This window comes from Condylura cristata, unplaced genomic scaffold, assembly GCF_000260355.1.
Source record: "Condylura cristata isolate star-nosed mole 26May11 unplaced genomic scaffold, ConCri1.0 scaffold00023, whole genome shotgun sequence".
NCBI classification, from domain to species: domain Eukaryota; kingdom Metazoa; phylum Chordata; class Mammalia; order Eulipotyphla; family Talpidae; genus Condylura; species Condylura cristata.
This window is the reverse complement of record NW_004567124.1, coordinates 1456343-1474262: the sequence shown is the minus strand read 5'-3', so window position 1 is coordinate 1474262 and position 17920 is coordinate 1456343. Positions and strand designations below refer to the sequence as shown.

The following is a 17920-nucleotide window of genomic DNA, read 5'->3' as shown; positions in this document are numbered from 1 at the left end:
GGCCAATGCCTACTAGATATTGGGAACAACCTGGTTCCCGGTCCTGACTTGTTCACTTGGAGCCAGGTCTCATCCTACAGCTCTTTTAAATTAGGGGCATCTAAAGCAGGAAGACCTATGGTAAGGGAGGGGCAAGCCAAGGACCACTTCATTACTGGCTTACACACCAAAGCAAGAATGTAGGGAGCTTGGTAGGGGCCCCCCTTCATGCACTCTCCCACCCTTTGGTTCAAGATTTCTCCAGATACAGCTTTCAGAGACACAGCTATCATATCTCCCTGGAGTGCTGAAAGAGAAGGTATATTCCCCAAGTAGTTACTGCTTCCCAGCACCTTTGCCCTGAAGATGAGTAACAGGATCACCACAGGAGGTGCAAGGCTCTTACCATTTCACTCAGAAGACTTGAGTTCAAACCATCTCCTCCTCCCCTCCCAGCCCCCCCAAAATCAGAAAGCAGAGGCAACAGGAGCTTCAGCTGTTTATTGACATACAGGTAGGCTCGACAGCAATAGGCTACAGCCGTAGGGAAAACGGAAGGTGGAAAGTGGAGTATTTGTCTGCAGCTGAGTGGAGTGCAGGAACGAAGCGCACAACACACAAGGCGGGAGTTGGGAAGGCAGAGGTATTGGAGAAGCAATTAAGGACCAGGGACAGTCTACTTAACTGGAACCACTGCCCCAAGCCTGAAGGCCCCTCTCTTGCTGCCTGTCTCCTGACCACAGGCCAGGTTTGGAAGTTTTCTGGGAATCCATTTTCTATAAGAACTGAATACAATGCACAAAGGAGAAGCAACAGGAGCTATTATTGCCCTTTGTATTCAGCTCTGGAACTTCCAGCCCCAACATGGCCTATTTCACAATTGGGCCCACATGATAGGCAGCCCAACTCTGGGTTACCCCAGACAAGCAGGATCTTAAAAACTACCATGTTTCATAGAGGCGCTAATGGTCTTTCCTGGTATCCCAGCCCACCAGTGCCACACTACAGCCCCAAGTGAGCACTACAAGCATTGCTGGTCTATCGGATGGGTTGGGGGAAAGGGATAGGATGGGGACTGGAAGGGGGTTCTGGGGTCCATCAAGGCACAGGCACCACACGCATGGTGTTGGTGAAGCCAGAGCCGGGGCGCCATCCAGTCAGCACAATGACCACATCTCCCTTCTTGAAGAAGCCTCGGGCCTTACCTGGAGAAAGAGAAGGAAGTTTGGTGAAAAAAACTAAGCCAGGCAGGCATGTGCCTACCCCTCAATCAACCAGTGAGCAGTAAATGAACAGGTGGGATGATCATTACTTCCTCACACCACAAGGTGGCACCAGCCTCATAAGTCCTGGGAAAGGGGACAGGGCAGTTCTGAAACATCATTTAGATGGCAGAGTTGGCAAAAACCTTTGGATAGCATCCATCCCATACTCCAGAGAATGGAAAGCCTTGCCAAGGTCGAAGATAGGCTGCTTCCTTTCACCCACGACATCCTCGACATCCTCTTATACAGGGATGAAGGCCACCTGAGTACTTGCACATCTTGCACATGCACCACTCCCCAGAGCAGCAGCTCTAATCAATTTATAAAAACCTCAGTAGTGAGCAGATGCCAAAGAATGGACTACCCTGATTGTCCAGAATCCCGTTTTGAGGCATAAATGGGGAAGAGTGAGAAGAAATGAGTTGCTCAGACCCACAATGCAAAGGCCTGCCCCCCTCTACCCCTTCTGCCACCCAGGGCTGAGCCCAGGACAACAGTAATGAGATGCAGAATTCCGAGGAGTGTTCCCAGTACGGTCAACTAGAGTTCTTTCACCCTAACGTCTGCACGTTCCCTTTCTACAGAGTCCCAGCCTAGGTACCCCTTCCCTCCAGGCGGTAGCCCTTACTCAAAGCCACGTACCAACATTCATGGCCAAGTTCACCCGGAGGTCCACGTCTTCAGCCCAGGCATCTTGCACTGGGTCCTTACACACCACAGGGAAGATGCCACGGTACAGATGGGCCTGGCGAGCTGTCTGGTGATTGCGGGTCACGGCAATAATGGGGGCACGGGGGCGGTATCTGGCCACCTGGTGAGCAGACCTGAGACAGCATGGTGGGCAGGCAGAAGAAACCATTAAGAAGTGTCCCAGGAATCTCCTGGAAGCCCTCAGGATCTATAGCAATAGCTCACCCTCTATTCCAGCTCATTATGCCAGCCTGAGCCTCTAATAGTTTATGGGCCCCAAACTTTTCCACTCTGGCACTAGGAGCTAGCCCCAGTGCAACCTCACCAGCACCCAGCTCTAAGTCAAGCAGTATATGAACAGCACCTGACGCTGGACATCTGTTGAGGACAGAAGTAGAGCCCACCAGTCCCCCCTGGGAATCTACAATGCAAGCCTACTCCATATGACTCTCAGGTCCCTGGAAAAGGCCTCAGCAGCAAACCTGACGATCTAAGTAAGTCTCTGTGCTGCCCGGAGGCAAGGCCAGGCCAGGAGCTGTGTGTTAGCGGGGGGCCGCTGCCTGTGAACGCGCCTCTGCAGCTGGGACCCTTCTGAAGCTCCGATGCCAGGTGCTCACATGTACACTGAAAGCGCACACCTGGAGATGCAGATGTCTTAGAGCTCGGGAAAAGCTTTCAGGAGGAGCTGGACTCCAGAAGAAAAACGATGGGGACACTTAAGAGGCACCAAGGAAACACCATGAGATGCTTAAAAAGTTTGGTCTCTATATAAGGCTTTCAGAGGGAAGCAGTTGTTGAAGGTAGAACTTGCTGAGTGTGAAACTCCAGGAGACTGGAGTTAAAAATAGCCAGAGCAAAGGATGGACCTTTTCACAAGGTTCTTGCGGGGTTTGGGGTTTTTTGCCCGAGTCCTCTGCTGAGGAGTCTGCGTGGTCCATTTTGCTTCTCCAGGCAGCTCACTTCCAAGCATGGGGACTGCCTGCCTGCTCCTCTTGCAGGGAACCCCAGTGGCTCCATGGGCACAAGCTTGGGGAGTGACGGAGGCTGATTCCAGGCCCAGACTAGCAAGGGATCCCAAGTGCAAGGTCAGGCATGGGCTTCCACTCCGCTGCATGGTACCACGATGTGCCAGCCAGACAACATGGCAGCCTTTCCTAGGCTAGAATCCATGTTTTTGAGCCTTGAAAATGGACAGGGATGGGTACACCAGCCAATCAGTAGGTCAGTGAACAGCACTAAATCTGCAAACTGAACTCTGAAAGAACACATGGCAATTGGAATTAGCAGAACTGTTGTCTTCTATTACTTTAGAGACCAGTTTTTCAATATCAGATAACCATTTGGTAGACAGTCTATCCGTAGTTGTGCAATGATGTCTCTGGTTCATGGTGAGGGTGTAAGTGACCCAACATGCCTTATGAGCTCTGCGGAGAGTCCTTCAGGCCCATGGACTCGTCACTCTAAATCCTGGCCTGGAGCTGGGGATGCTCCTTCCCTGTGGGGGTCCAGGTGGCAGGCATAGGGGTCTTACCTTGGCTCAGTGCCAGCTGAGCACCATTCAATGCACTGCTCCCAGGGCCCCCAAGGAAAGGTGCAGAGCACTCCCCAGGAGTCACCGCTACCTCCTACCTGCCAGACTTGGTGAGGACGATTATGGCCCCACTGCAGCACTTGAAGGAGGCCTCCACTGCACCCACGGCGGCAGCTTCTGTGGGGTCGCTGGTAATGGGCGCCAAGCGGCGGAGCTCCTCAAATAATTGCATGTGGTAGATGGCGGCCTCTGCCTCACGGGCAATCTAGGGGAGCAACATCCGTCCAGAGGGACGAGAGGGGGGGACAGAGCTTTGTCAGAGCTGTGTCATGATGGGAGGCGGAGGAGAGGAATCGCCCAGACACTTGGTGAGGAACATGTCCCTGAGTGCAAAGGTCAAGAGGACCCAATCACTGGACAGTCGTGATAAACAAGAATGACTCATGGAGCCAGTCCTTCACCAGGTGGCTGTGTCATCACTGTGCCTACTGAACCAACAGACCCTCTGGTCCTGTCTTGCCCTGACCTTTCTGGCTGGCTTCCTGCAGATGCGAAGAGGCTCTGAGCCCAGTCTCAAGCGCGGCTGTCTTCTAGCAGCTGAAGCAAGAGGCTGGTTATCCTGCGGAGTTACCTGCCCTTAGGGCCCTACCTGCCAGACTCCGTCAGAACTATCAAAGCTGCTGCTAAACATTTATAAGAAGCCTCCACGCTGCCCATGGCCATGGCTTCCATGAGGTCTGTGGAGTGACTTGAGGCTCGCACAAGTTCTTCAAACAGCTTGCGGTGGAACATGGCTGCCTCAGCCTCACGAGCTATCTGTAGGTTTTAGGGGAAGAGAGAGCAAGGAAGAGGGAGGGAGGGGGAGAAAAGAGACAACACACATGGAAAGACAGAATGGGGAATTAATCAGAGAGGAAGACTGTAATCTTAGGTTAATTGGCTAAATCTGTCCTTAGGCAGCTGCAAAGAGGCTGGGTGATGAAAGCCTGCCCAGGGAGGTGTGAATTACCAGCATTAACTGCTGCTGCTTCCCATCCAATAGAGGGGAAAGTGGTCCCTCCATTCTGGAAGGACTTTGTGTGGGCTGGGGTGGAGGTGGAATACAATATGGCAGCAGGCTATAGCACCTGGGCATGAAATCAGGCCCAGGAGGGGCCCGTAAACTTGGCAGGATTTAACCACACTGCCTCATGACACAGCTTACAGGAAGAACAGGCCCTCCCTCCTCACATGGCTGTCTGGTCACCACAGGACTTCCTGCCTGGCCTCTACGTACATGTGAAATGCTTGCTCGGCCTCAGACATGGGGGGTGCTGTGAGCCTTTCCCATGGCTGCCAGGGAAGCACACTGAGCAGCACTGGAATGCTGGCAAAACACCAAGCCAAAGCCATGTGGCTTCACTGCATCTAAGCAGGATGGTGGACAAACAGGGGCACACTAAACAGCCTTGTGAAGAGCCAGATGCCTGTGAAAGCATGCACATAAATTTAATAAGACAAGTGATTAAACTCTAATCATTGACAGTCATGAGAAAGCCACTGAGTTATTTATAGACCACCTGCTCAGAGAACACCAAAAATTAGAAAGAAAACTTAAGATCTAGATTACAATGCAATTGCCAGCTTCTTAGAGAATGAAGGGTTAGGAGGAATCAGTTATGCCATCTCATTAAGAAAGACAGTATATGCGGAGTATAGCAGGATACTAGGTTAAAGGTTTCTTTCTGTAGGAACAGAAAGCATGCAGCTCGAAGACAAGGGACGTGAATGGGAAATAAACCATACCTGGTACTGCCTAGCCCTTAGTTACAGGTCATTAACTGCACCAGTTACACATAGGAGAGAGCAGTCAAAAGTGAAGAGGACAAGCTGTCAGCATTGATGGGGAACACAGGGAGGGGAGACCGGCACACCCAGCTCAGACCCCATGGGAGCAGTGCCAGGCAACACAAACCCTGCAGTTCTCTCTATGGGTCTATCTGTGCACAGGAAGACTGGTTTATGGATGAACAGACATGGGATTCAGAGCTCAGAACCTGAGTCTCTGAACACAGTACAGACCTCAAATGGAGACAAGTCCTTATTTATCTCCTGCTACCGAAGTGCTATGCTGCAGGACATGCTGGCTTCAGGGGCAATGGGTATGGACCCAGACTTATCATCATGGAACCATTAACTTTTTTAAACTGGGGCAACAATCTACCCAGAGGTTATGAAGATTACATCAATCTACCCAGGGACTTATCAAGCATTTAATGGTAGTGAACACTTAATGCTAAGGCTATAATTTAACACATCTCATCTAATTCACTTCACTGATAAAGCCTTGAGAGGTCACCAAAAAGGTCTAGGTGTTTTCATGGGTTCAGTCAATCAGGTTAAGGTCACTTGCTGACCTCTAAGGATATGAACCCACATAACTGAGCAGAATGGAGGTTCATATACCTTTAAGAGCAGCCACCTAGCGAGGGCGCTGGTTTAAGTTCTATTGCCTCCTGCGTCCCTGGGGAGAGAAGGTGCTTTCCCACCAGAGACCCAGGGCTCAGAACAGCAATCATGTCACATGGGGTAGCATCTCAGCCAAGGTCAGAGATTGGTCTCTCTCAACTTCAAAGTGGGGAATTCATCAAGGATGCCGAGGACACCCAGGAGATCTATTTGAGACATCTCTATTCACCACCGAAAGTGTTTAAATAAAATCACGTCTTCTCTGGGAGTTACTGAAATCTAGAACTAGACACACAGGAAGTGAAGGGCAAAAGGAAGATGCCTAGCTGAGGTTCTTTGAGGATTGTTTTAAGGAGGAATGCAGGGGAGGGTACCACATAAAGAGGATGGGCTACAAAGTAAATAGGAAGGTCAAAGAAAAAATTTTCAAGATAAGACAAATTTACTTAACTGTTCACTTTAAGAACTGATTCAGGACAAATGTGAGAAAACTGATTTGCAACATTCATTTCCCAGGCACAAGTAAACCTGATAATGGCTCTCTGCACTGACTCTTTAAGTGAGCTCCAGAATATGCAGTTGGGGCCATGAGTGCCCGACCCTGAGAAGCAGCCAGCCATGGGACATGGCCTGGCAAAGGAGCTGTGACCAGCTAACCCCTGGGGAGAAAGGAGAGTCATGCACAGGGCCTCTGGATGTTCTTGCTCCAGGACTAGCCAGGAACAGTCATCCTATCACCTGTCTCTGTTTGTGGACATGTCACCCATCACTTAAACCCAGTGTTTAGTCTGGGGAGTGAATGCAACAGCCCAGCAAGCAGGTCCCACTTGCAAACTCCAAGCAAGCCCAGCAGGCAGTCAGTTCATTGCGGACAACAGCCCCAGTGCAGTGCAGATGGACGCCCTGTGAGGGAGGCACTTGTCTGCAGGACAGGCTGGGAGTCAAACAAAGAGGACAACTAGGAACAGGAGCTCTGGCCCTTTTCCAGAATACAGCAGAGTCCTCTGGGCTGTTCAGAAAAAGAGGTACAAGTATGCCAATCATTGAGCCAGGGGAAGGATTTACAGTCCTGAAGCCAGAAGTAAACTGGACTATGTCCAATGGAGGGGAATACCTCCAGAACAGATGGAAATAGGAGAGGGAATGTGAGCAGGGAAGATAGATTAGAAAAAAAAAAAGAATTAGACCCTCCCCCCCCCCCCCCCCGTACACACCTCTTGTCACCTGGAGGATCACAAAAAATGATGAGTGCAGAGTCAGTAAGGTGTTGCTTTGTACCAGAGCTTGCCCTATCCCAGCGTAGGCCTGAGCTCAGGGAGACAGCAAGGCCCAAAGAACTTACCAGGTGCTGCATGCGAACAGCCTCCAGGGGGTAGTCCCCTTTAGCTGTCTCTCCAGACAGCATAATGCAGTCAGCTCCATCCAAGACTGCGTTGGCTACATCACTGCCCTCAGCCCGGGTGGGGCGAGGCTTCTTGATCATGCTCTCCAGCATCTGGAAGGAGACAAAGCATTAATGATCCGTGGCCTGGCCTGGGCTGTCCAGAGAAGAGTGACTGTACCTTTGGATAACAGTGTATTTGTAGGTGCACAGGGCATGGCTGTGTGGGTGCAAGGGGGAGAAAAGAGGGAGGGAGAGAGGGACTGTGTGTGTGCGTGCAAGAAAGAGAGGAGGGGGCAGGGTCCATGGGAAAAGACCAGGTAGCACCAAAGCTTCTCTATGCACAAGGGGAGACACATACCTGTGTGGCACAGATGACAGGCTTCCCAACTCGGTTGCATCGCCCAATCATCATCTTCTGAGCAAGGAAGACCTTCTCTGCAGGAATCTCAATGCCTAGATCACCACGAGCCACCATGATCCCATCACTGGCTTCCAGAATCTCATCAAACCTGACAGGGAAGGTCGGAAGAGGTTATGGGGAATAGGGGCCATAAGACAAGTAATGATGCAAAGGTCAATGGGATTCTGACCTAGGTGTCCGTGTGCAAGGACAGCTACCTATGACCTGGGACATCATCTTGGGGGGGTCATGGTGGTGGTGGGGAGGTGTCCCAGCTACCTTAGTCTCCTACAGTGGGCTAACTTCCTCAACACCAGTGTGGATACTTCACTGGTAGGGAGGGCATGGGGGGGACGTTGCCTCCAAAGTCCCATGGATTCATCCCCCCCCCCCCATCGATATCTTGTGGAGCCCCATTTAATGTGTCTTTACTATCTCCACTGCAGACAGCACACCAAGGCGGAAAGCTACCCGTGGTCTGCTGACTATTGGGACACAAGGCCCATGACCTCTTCCAGCAATGACACTTGAGGCAGTACTGGAGGTAGTCCCTTCCAACCTGCTGGAGACAAGGCTTTTCTTGGCTGGGGCCAAAGCTAGCACCCCTGGCTTCTCAAGGTTGGCAGAGGGAGGACCTCAAATGGCCTGGTGCAAAGAAAATCAACACTGGGCTGGGGATGGCAGGGTCACAGCAGTGGGTAGAGCTGCTCCTCCCACCTTCCCTATGAATATGCCTCAACACAAGGAGGTGTGAGGTTTAGCATGTCTGAGACCTTTCCTGTGGGAAGCCAAAAAGGAAAAGATGTCACCAAGCTGGCCATACTCATTAGGTTCCTCCCTGAGTTGGGACAATCTGAACCTAGAGAACGCCAGGCTTTGCTCTGTATAGCAGGCACATGGCAGAGCATTGTGATATCAGCCAGTGGCTGTCCAAGAGACTTGGGGGCCCTGATTTCAGTGTCTACACTAGACCCTGAGCTTTCCTCCACATGGCTCCAAGTGAGGGGCCAAAAAGAGCCCCTTTCCAAGAACTTTCTGTCTTCTTTTGATCACCCCCCAACTCTAGCAGACACAGGTAGAGCTCCGAACACAGCATGGTGGTACGTGACCTGTGTGCAGTGGCCCTGTCCTCCCTCTGCAATGCTGGTCCCTGGCCAAGAGGAAGGACTGTGCTGTGGACATCCCAACTACCTGGGGTGCTGGCTGCTGGCAAGTTTCTTTTTTTGGTAATGTCAATGCCCTCCACTGACTGGCCTCTTAAAGTATTCTGATTCAGAGGCTTGGGACTGGCCTATGAGTCCCCATTCTGACGGGCATGTAGCCAGGTTTGCGGACCAGGTATTCATGGGGTACGTTTTGCTCTTCAAGAGTCTGGGGCTGAAGGAGGTGGCAAGGGACTGACCTCCGAACTCCCTCGTGATTCTCGATTTTGCTGATTATCTTGATGTTCTTCCCTTTCTCTCCCAGGACCTTCCTGACTTCATGGACATCAGATGCCTTGCGGATGAAAGATGCAAACACCATATCTACATCTTGCTCTACCCCAAACTTCAGATCCTGGATGTCCTTTTCCGACACAGCAGGCAGGTCCACAGCAGCCCCAGGAAGATTCACACCCTTCTTGCTGCCCAAGGAGCCCCCATTCTCGACCTCAGTCACCAGGAAGTCAGCACCTGTGTGAAATGGAGCAGGTGGGGACAAAGAGCAATGAGTGCACAGGCACCACTGTCTCTCTCCACAGCGCCGAGAACCGAGAAGCAGTACACCGTGGCAACGGGGCCGTAGCGCCCAGCCCCACTGTCACCGCGGGGAAGTCAATTTCCCTCTCTGTGCTGCTACCTCGTCTGTTAAATAGGGATACTAATATCTACTCACAGGTTTTTTTTTTTTAAGACAAGCCTACCATTCTCAGTCACACTGGAGTCCTGTACAGATCATATTGAGGGATGAAGGCAGGAAGCAGAAAGCCAAAAGATTTCAAAAGAAATCTCATGTGCTCCCCAAGAGCATGATTACTTGAAGTCTGGCTTTGAGGATAAACAGTTATCTCTTTAGGACATACAGACTCAACCTTGCTGGCAGTCAAGTAACTTCCTATCTTCCTTCTGTCAAGAGACGGGAGAGGGTTTTAGATAATTAGACCCTGACTACTAAACATACCTTTTTCCTTCACCTGCAGAGAAATAAGGCCGTCATCCACATAGATCTTGCTGCCTACTTCCACCACCTTGCAAATGTTCTTATAGTCCAGCCACAGGATGTTTTCATCACACTTTTCCATGTAGGCATTATCCAGAGTGATCTTGAGAGTGGCTCCCTTCTTCAGCTCCACCTCCGCAGTGCCGCTCTAGGGACAGGAGAGTAAGCCCTGAGTCCAAATAACAGAAGCCAGGCCTTCCAGGCAGGAAATGAAAAGCTGTTTTCTCCAGGGAGCAAAGCTCTAATCTCAGCTATAAGTAACAATAAAACATTTTCCACTGGGTACAAAGGATGCTATTCTCTAACTTATTATATCTAAAGAAATAACCCAAAGGGGGGGAAAAAACCACAATGTTTTATTTATGCTATTTAAAGATAGGGGAAGACAAAGAAACTCCTCCCTAAAGTTAGAGAGATTTGGTAGTAGGTTTGCTGAGTATAAAGACCCCTTTCTGATATCACGCTTTGTAAGCTAAGACAAAGCAATGTTTTTGACGGTGATGAACAAAATCCACATTTGTAGACCTAAGCTTAGGACTAGGCTTCTGGGCAGGGAGAGGCTGCTGAGGAAGGCTGGAGAGGTGCCCACGGTTCCCTTTCTCCCAGGATACTCACGCCCTTGATGAGCCCAGTGCGGATCTCAGGTCCTTTGGTGTCCAGGGCCACAGCAACGGGCCGGTACAGAATGGGGTCAGAAGCAAAGCTTTCTGTGGCTGTGCGCACGTTCTTGATGGTCTCTGCATGATACTGGGGGAGAGAAGAAGATGGCAAGTGTGCCCCTCACACAAGGATCTGCCCCTGGAACTGACACTGCAGATGATCTAGACCTTCGCCTCCATTATCTGACAGGCTCAGCTATTCACTCTGAGAGCAACACTTACGAACTTTAGGATATTACCACCAGAAACTATTAAAGGTCTAAGTGTCTCAACATGTAAGAAAGTTGTGTCCCTTTGGGTATTCTCTTACCTAGGATTCATTAAATAAAGCAGACAAGCAGAGCAGAGACCTAGAATTTGTGTTCAGAGAATACTGGTAATCAGAGTTAGATTCTGATAGATTTGGTAATTATGAGTTTTTCCTCTATTGACTCCAGCTCTAACTCAAAATTATTTACTTAGCTAACAGCAGCCTAAGCTAAATAATATACCACTAAGGTCATGCAGACTTGGTTTGCACAATCACTTTCTAGAGTCTGATGAGAGATGCAAGTGGAATAAGGAAAGCTCAACAGTGCCTTTCTCTGAGTTTCCTTTTGCTATTCCTCATTTGCAAGAAATCCTGGCTTCAATCTTCTCTCTTCATCTCTTTATCTCTTTCCACTTTTCATTACTGTTTGACTAAAGAGGACTCAGGGCCAAGATGTCAAAAGTTCTCAGTGTAATCAATATGACATTGCTGATAACAGAGGCCCTATCAATATGACATTGCTGATAACAGAAGCACTCAGCAAGGTGGGTCTTGTCCTTTAACCAGCTACCACTGTCCTGCAAATAGGAGGCTAGAAGGGAGCTGGAAGCAGAGCCTCACCTCCAAGGTTGATATTATCTGAGGCTGGTAGCAGGACAATCTTCAGTATGTCATTTAGACAGTCTAGAATGAGAATCATTAGTATCACTGGTAGAGGTCAGATGAGGTTCCTTCCTATTGCTGGCATGCAATGAAAACAGTATAGACTATAAACTGGAAGTATAAATCATTTTTAAAAGGAATGGGTTCTGAATAGTATTAAATGCCATTTTCTCAGAGTTGATGTGTGTAAATAAAGTAGAGATGAGCAGAGAGTAGTTATTGAATAAGTGTCACCTGTTATCATCTTGTATTGCACTGACCACATTGTATAATCCAAAAGTAGAATTAAAGTTTACTTAGTCATGGGTCATGACATCCCTTTAACACCCTACTAATGGACTTAAATTAATGAATTCTGTAACATTATCTGAGACGGTCTAGTGTATGAATCTGTCTGCTTTTGGTATATTCCTTGTCTCATCTTAGCATCAGGTTTGTTGGTTTCAAAGAACATACTGGGACATTTTTTACATTTCTCTATGCTCTGGGACAGTGTAACAAGGATCTAACTTTTTCTTGAAAGCAAGTCAGCCTTCAAAATCGTGGAGGCCTAGTTTTCCAGCACAGTCCATCGTAATTACCTTTTCAATCTTAGGGCTGTCAGTCTATTCAAATTTTTGAATTCTTGGATATTTACCTTTTCTTACAAAAACTAAATTTCATTTCAATTTACAGGAGCTAATATATAAGTTTTTATGATTTAAAAACTCTCCTTAATATGTACAGCACATTTTTTGTGCATCCTTTTCCTTGACCAGCCTTTTTAGAAGTTGCCAGCTTTTTAAATTAATTATTATTTACTACACCACCAAGAATCAGTTCTTAGCTTAATTTTATCAGACTTATTTTTCATTTTGTAAAGCTATGCTTGTAAGTTAATTCCTTTCCTTTACCCTTTTAAGGTTTAGGTTCTTCCCCTTCCCCCCCCAGTGTTTAAGTTAAATTCTTTCTTCATTAACTTTCAGACCTTTACTTTCTGATATGTAGATTTAAGAGTATATCTATGATAGACTTTGTTTCTAATTTTCATTAAAATATCAAAGAATGTGATCTATATAATTTCTACTTTATGGAACTTGACATATTTTGGTAGCCTAGTACATTTTTTAAACTATGAATACTTTAGAATGAGCACACACTTTTAGCCTTGCAGACATAAAAGTGTATACTAACCATAAAACCAATTATTCAAAAAGCCACTATAGTATCATCTTTTGGTATACTTCTGGGAGGTATACTGGACTCTACTAATGTGATTGTAGCTTTGTTGGATATTTTCAAGTTTTAATAATCCCATCAATCAATGCTATCCCTCTGAAAGTTTCAAAATTTAGGTTGCTTAAAAGTCAGTATCTGATTAATGTGGCATTATGGGCACATATATTCGATAAATGACCTGCAAGGTGTGGAGACAGAGACACTGTAGCAAAGCTATCAAAACCTCATGACACTGTGACAGTGATGTCCCTCCACCTGGGTGAGGGAGAGATCTCAATTTCAATGTTTTGCTTATAGGAATGTTGAAAACTCCCCAGGAGCTCCAAAAAGCATGTCCCAGCCTCTAGTCAAAGGTGCATGTGAATTAAGACCCTTGACATGTGATCAAACTAAAAGTATTTGCATTATATTATATACTATGAGGACAGTTTCAGATCAATTTCCAAAACCCTGATTCCAGGAGACCCCTTACCCTTGTCAAAAACTTCAAAATTAAACACACAAGTGGTACTTGGATTGATCTATCTTTAAATTCTAGTTCTAATTTGGGAATAAGAAACACACAGATAATCTTCAAATGCCTTTTGCAGTTTTAAAAACCCAAAGCCAGTCCCATTGTGGCAGGTGCAGCAGCTCCCACTCAGCCCTGCCCTTTCAGAGCTGGGAGGTGTTATTTTACAGGATGGAAGAGGCCAACGGCCCAGTAAAAGGTCAACTTCTGAACTCTCTTTCTACTCCTTCCCTTGCACACGAGAGACGTGGACACACTTGGGCAACAGGAATCAAGAATGAAACAACCCTTACTTGCTGTCTTAGCTCTCCCTTTGGGCTAAGCTTAACACTTGAAATAATCCCTGGTGAGTCCTGCCTCTGGAGATTTACTGAATGTCCTGGAGATTTACTGAATGTCCTAAGGGGCTTGCTGTTGCTCTAACTTGGTCAGATTCCCATGACATTTGGTGACCAGTCACCAGCCAGGCCATAGGCTGTTTATGAAACATGGGTTGGGGAATCTATGAAGAGTCTCATGTTTCCAGAAAGGAGGAATTCACCTCTTAGATTGCACTTCCCGAGGCTTTATTTTTAGACTCAACACCATCTCCAAATGCCAGAGGGCAACCCCTCATCACTTGACCTTACAGAGTAGCAGTTCTATAGTCTCAACAGGAAAAATAGCAAGTCTATATAGAGCAGGGAAAGTCTACCTTATTCATTACTCCTCTACCAATACCGGTATGAAACTGCAAGGCACATGGTTGAGCCTAAAGCTTTTAAAAAGGTAGTGTCCTCTTCAGGAAGAGGGCCCTCCCCCCCCCCCCCCCCCCCCCCAAAAGGAGTTTGTACCTTTCTTGGGAACAGAATCAGGAAGGGAGCATTTCCCAACAACTGTGGCCTAGTTCTAGGTTAGGTTTCTGTTTATAGATCAAATCAGCTCAGACACTGCACCATCGTTAAGGCCACCTACCAGGCTACTGAAGAAGTATGGTGACTGGTTTGATTTTAATGTAGCAGAAGCCTTGGGATGGGATATGTTGGGAACACAATGCTGGCGAAGTGGGGGTTATGTTCCAGATCACACCCCTTTATGAGGGCTGATGGCAGCAGAGGTATGTGAATGTTGGGGAAGGGGAGACATGATTGTTTCCTTCTTTGTGTAAGGAAACTTGCCAGTTGACGTGGAAGGAGACCAGGGTTGGGTTGTAAAGACAACAGTGTGAAGAAACCCAGACTCACTCTTATCTGATCCACTGTGGTTAAATGGAATACCTGCCTCCCCTCCTGCTCCCTATGAGATGTCCAGGTGGCCAAACTGTCCTGATGAGGCTCACCTCGTGAGTTCCATGGGAGAAGTTCAGACGAGCCACATTCATGCCTGACTTTATCATCTCCTTCAACATCTCCACTGATCGGGAGGCTGGGCCTAGTAAAATACAGTTTTAAAGCAATCAGTATTAATTATTCAGAATAGGTATAACCCTTTAACCTTTAAATGTAAAGAACTCTGAACAGTTTACTTCCCCCTAAAATTCCACCCCCACCCCCGCTGCCTAATAGCTCTTCATTCTCTCAAAAACAAACAGAAGGTTGTTTTTGTGCTAGTCCACCTCCTTGACTTAGAGGGACACTCACAGTTCCTTCAAATTCACTTACAACTCCATAGGCTCCATCTAACTCACAAAGCCTAGTTAGATGCCAGCCCTCTTTGCTCTCAATGAAGCACAGACAAGATATCCAGCACAGGGTCCTGGTTGCACAAAGCATGCCAAAAAGGTTTGTGAGAAGCTCCTAAAAGATCTGGTAAGGAAGACACCCTATATATTTTGTCTTTAGCACACAACAGAAAGCATACCCATGCTTTGTTGTGCTTTGTTGTGTTATCGGACTTCCCCTAAGAATCTGTGTTAGGTGCTCAAAATCCAATTTGGCTACGTTTATTTACTCTCTTCAGAAGAGGAATGATCACTGTCACATGAGGCCTGATCTGGGACTGGGGAGGACCACACCTACTCACCAATGGTACAGATGATGCCAGTGTTTCGGGCCGTGATGGGTGGCGAGTCGATGTCCAGACGGCACATATGCTCCAGGAATGTGTCAGCCATGGCTGCATGCAGCTGCTGCGTCTGAATGAAGGCAGTCCCGACATCGCTGTGGTGCTTCGACATGGCTTCTGAGGTCCTGGGTCCAGACGAAGTGAAGAGACAGTAATTGGTCTGAGAAACCTAGGATGGTTCATATGCAGCCTGGCACAGGAGGCCATTTCCTGCTTACACATTAACTCCATCAGCACGCTGTGTGCACAAGCCACAGAGAGTCCGCCATGCTCTGGCCACATGGGTGCTCCTCATTGGGCTCACAAAACCATGAGCAAATGGAAAGGATCTTAAAGAACATGCTAAAGCCTCATGCCCAATGCATGCACCTCAAGGCAGCCATTGTAAGCAGATTTCCTATACACTGGCCTAACATGTACTTGACAACTTTCCTGCTATACCTGCAGATGCTTCCTGAAAAAGAAGTTGTAACCAGTCTTTAAGTGGTATCAATTGACTCACAGCTTAGTACCCTGGTAAAACTAGATCTTTGTATAGCAAGTTGTCTCAAAGTTACCAACACATCTATTTTGTGATGGAACACCCACATTGATGTTTTAAAACAGTCCTCACTCAAACCCAGTGCTTTACCTGGAAGGAAAGACAATCCCCATCCAAGGAGACCTGTGCTCCTGAGTCCTAGATTTTCACCAACACAGAACATCACATTAGTGATTCCTTTACTCACACCTTGAAGCAAAGAGTAAGTCCCAAGCCACTGACAGGCAATTAAAAACCAGTCCCTGGAAAGGAAGCCAAGTGCAATAAACCCAAATGCAAAATCTTTTATCCTAGAAATCTGTACCCACAAACCTTATCTACTTTTAGTCAGGTGGATCTTAAGATATGCATTCTGCATACAAGCAAGGTTTACCACACTGGCACTGTTCTGACTCTACAATTACTACAGCAACACTAACAGGACAGCTGCAACATGAGGAAGTTTAGTTTGCTTGTCAGGTTGCCCCCCCAAATGACTTCTGACACACCATCCTGATTCCCTTTCTAAGTCTAACAAGTGTAGCAGTAACAAAGAACATCTGTTCCAGGTAATTAACCACCCCAGGTCACAATCCTGACAACTGCCCCGACCTTTGCTTTTCTTCATTACTTACAACTAAACTCACTCAGCCGGTTAGTTAACTGATTAGAGACCTGAGAAGCTTCTGGGCAGTGTTTGAATAACCATCAGGTAAGGAAATGAGCCACAAGCTCTGCAGCAGAAAGATATCCTTTCCTCACTTTCTCAGACCAAGGACTATTCCCTCAGAAACTCTTGAGCCCAAATGCTCCCACTCACGCTCGAGAATAAGTACCTCTGTAGCCTGCCCCACTGTCTTCTAAATCTCAGGGCTCTAAACCAAGTCACCCAGACAGGGCACTCTTAATCTTTCTTTTCCCCCATGCCCAGACTCTGTGGCCTCTCCAGGTGCTCGAGTAAAGTATGCATCTAAACTGGCCATGCCAACTTCAACGCTTGGCAAAAGCCCACCAGTTGTAGACAACCCATCTGAAAACAGATTTATGGGTCCTTCCTCAACTATAGAATCTAAACCTTTGAAAACCGAGAAATAAGATACTAGCTGAATATTCCACTTGGCAAATGTACTATGCCTTTCAATGTGCATTTCCTAATTCCTAATGATACTAGGTACAAAAGTGAAAAATCAGTCGTCTCCTCTGTGACCTATTAGATTTTGTATCTCTTAACATTTAGTATGTGAGGTTTTCCAAGATCTGTTGACCTTTTAGTACCTTTGTCAAAACCAAAACTATACCTCTCCTCACCCCTCCCAAATCCAAGAAACATCTCTGAACTACCGACAGGACAGCCTGTGCGGCCAGAGTCACTTTCCCTTCTCAGGGTTGAGACGGGGCTTGCACAGCTTCAGAGCACCCACGCAGCTGGGCTAAGGTGAGTCTGGCTGGTAGACTATAACTGAAGAATGGTACGAGGGGGCAAACGAAGCCAGCTGAACACAAAGGCCTTGCTGTTGCCTCTAAATAGAGAAAGTCATCCAATCCAAGGACAGTCTTGTGAACAGAATAGGATCTGAATGAGTGGGTTGGAGTGACTAAGTACACTCTGAAAGTCACCAGCTGGCTCTTCGCTAAACAAGGAGTCATAAGGGTCTCCTTGCAAAGGAGTGTATGATTATTGGGTCATACCTTGTATTCCCTGGGCTTGGGCTTCCGGTGACATAATGCTCTTTTTTTGGTTCAAGGTGGCTCCTTGGCCCCACTTGCAAAGACCGCTCAGAGCTGAGAAAGGTTTGCCCTGCAGAACTGTACAAGGATTAAGGTAAAAGCTGAGTATAACTAAAGTTCTTTGGGGGCAATGGAGAAATTACTTTAATAACCATGAATCCAGGTGGTAACTACTCCTAGAGATTCAGCTATATTACAAAGAAAAACAGAAGCCTCCCCCCCAAAATATTAAGAAACTAAATGTGAAACATTCGAAAGCATGGCTCTCATCTCTGATGCTTTATCCCCTTCCTTATAGCCAAAGATTGTCTTTCTTCTAAGGTCTCCCTAAATCTGTGGCTTACTATCATTTTGCTGTTCATTTAAGAACCTGGTCCCCCTGTTTTTTGGGAGGTGAGAGTAAGGAGGTCTCAAAGTAAATATATAAAAGAG

General features: G+C 47.3%; 1 protein-coding gene across 8 annotated transcripts in view; it reads right to left on the bottom strand.

The window, feature by feature from the left end:
* Positions 1-465: 465 nt before the first annotated feature.
* Positions 466-17920, bottom strand: part of PKM (pyruvate kinase, muscle) — a 58775-nt gene continuing 41320 nt past the window's right edge. For 5 of the 8 annotated variants that reach the window (XM_012728587.1, XM_012728586.1, XM_012728589.1 and 2 more), the window contains 11 exons: positions 17450-17566; positions 15199-15365; positions 14516-14607; positions 10512-10643; positions 9858-10044; positions 9100-9370; positions 7656-7806; positions 7256-7408; positions 4115-4281; positions 1887-2068; positions 466-1184 (listed from right to left, as the gene is read on the bottom strand). In XM_012728587.1, coding sequence (XP_012584041.1) covers positions 1078-1184; positions 1887-2068; positions 4115-4281; positions 7256-7408; positions 7656-7806; positions 9100-9370; positions 9858-10044; positions 10512-10643; positions 14516-14607; positions 15199-15365; positions 17450-17566 — 1726 coding nt within the window. In that variant the 3' untranslated portion in view covers positions 466-1077. Of the gene's footprint in view, positions 1185-1886; positions 2069-3563; positions 3731-4114; positions 4282-7255; positions 7409-7655; positions 7807-9099; positions 9371-9857; positions 10045-10511; positions 10644-14515; positions 14608-15198; positions 15366-17449; positions 17567-17920 lie in introns of those variants that run through there. The other 3 variants (XM_012728588.1, XM_012728592.1, XM_004687620.2) reach the window with 3 other exon arrangements.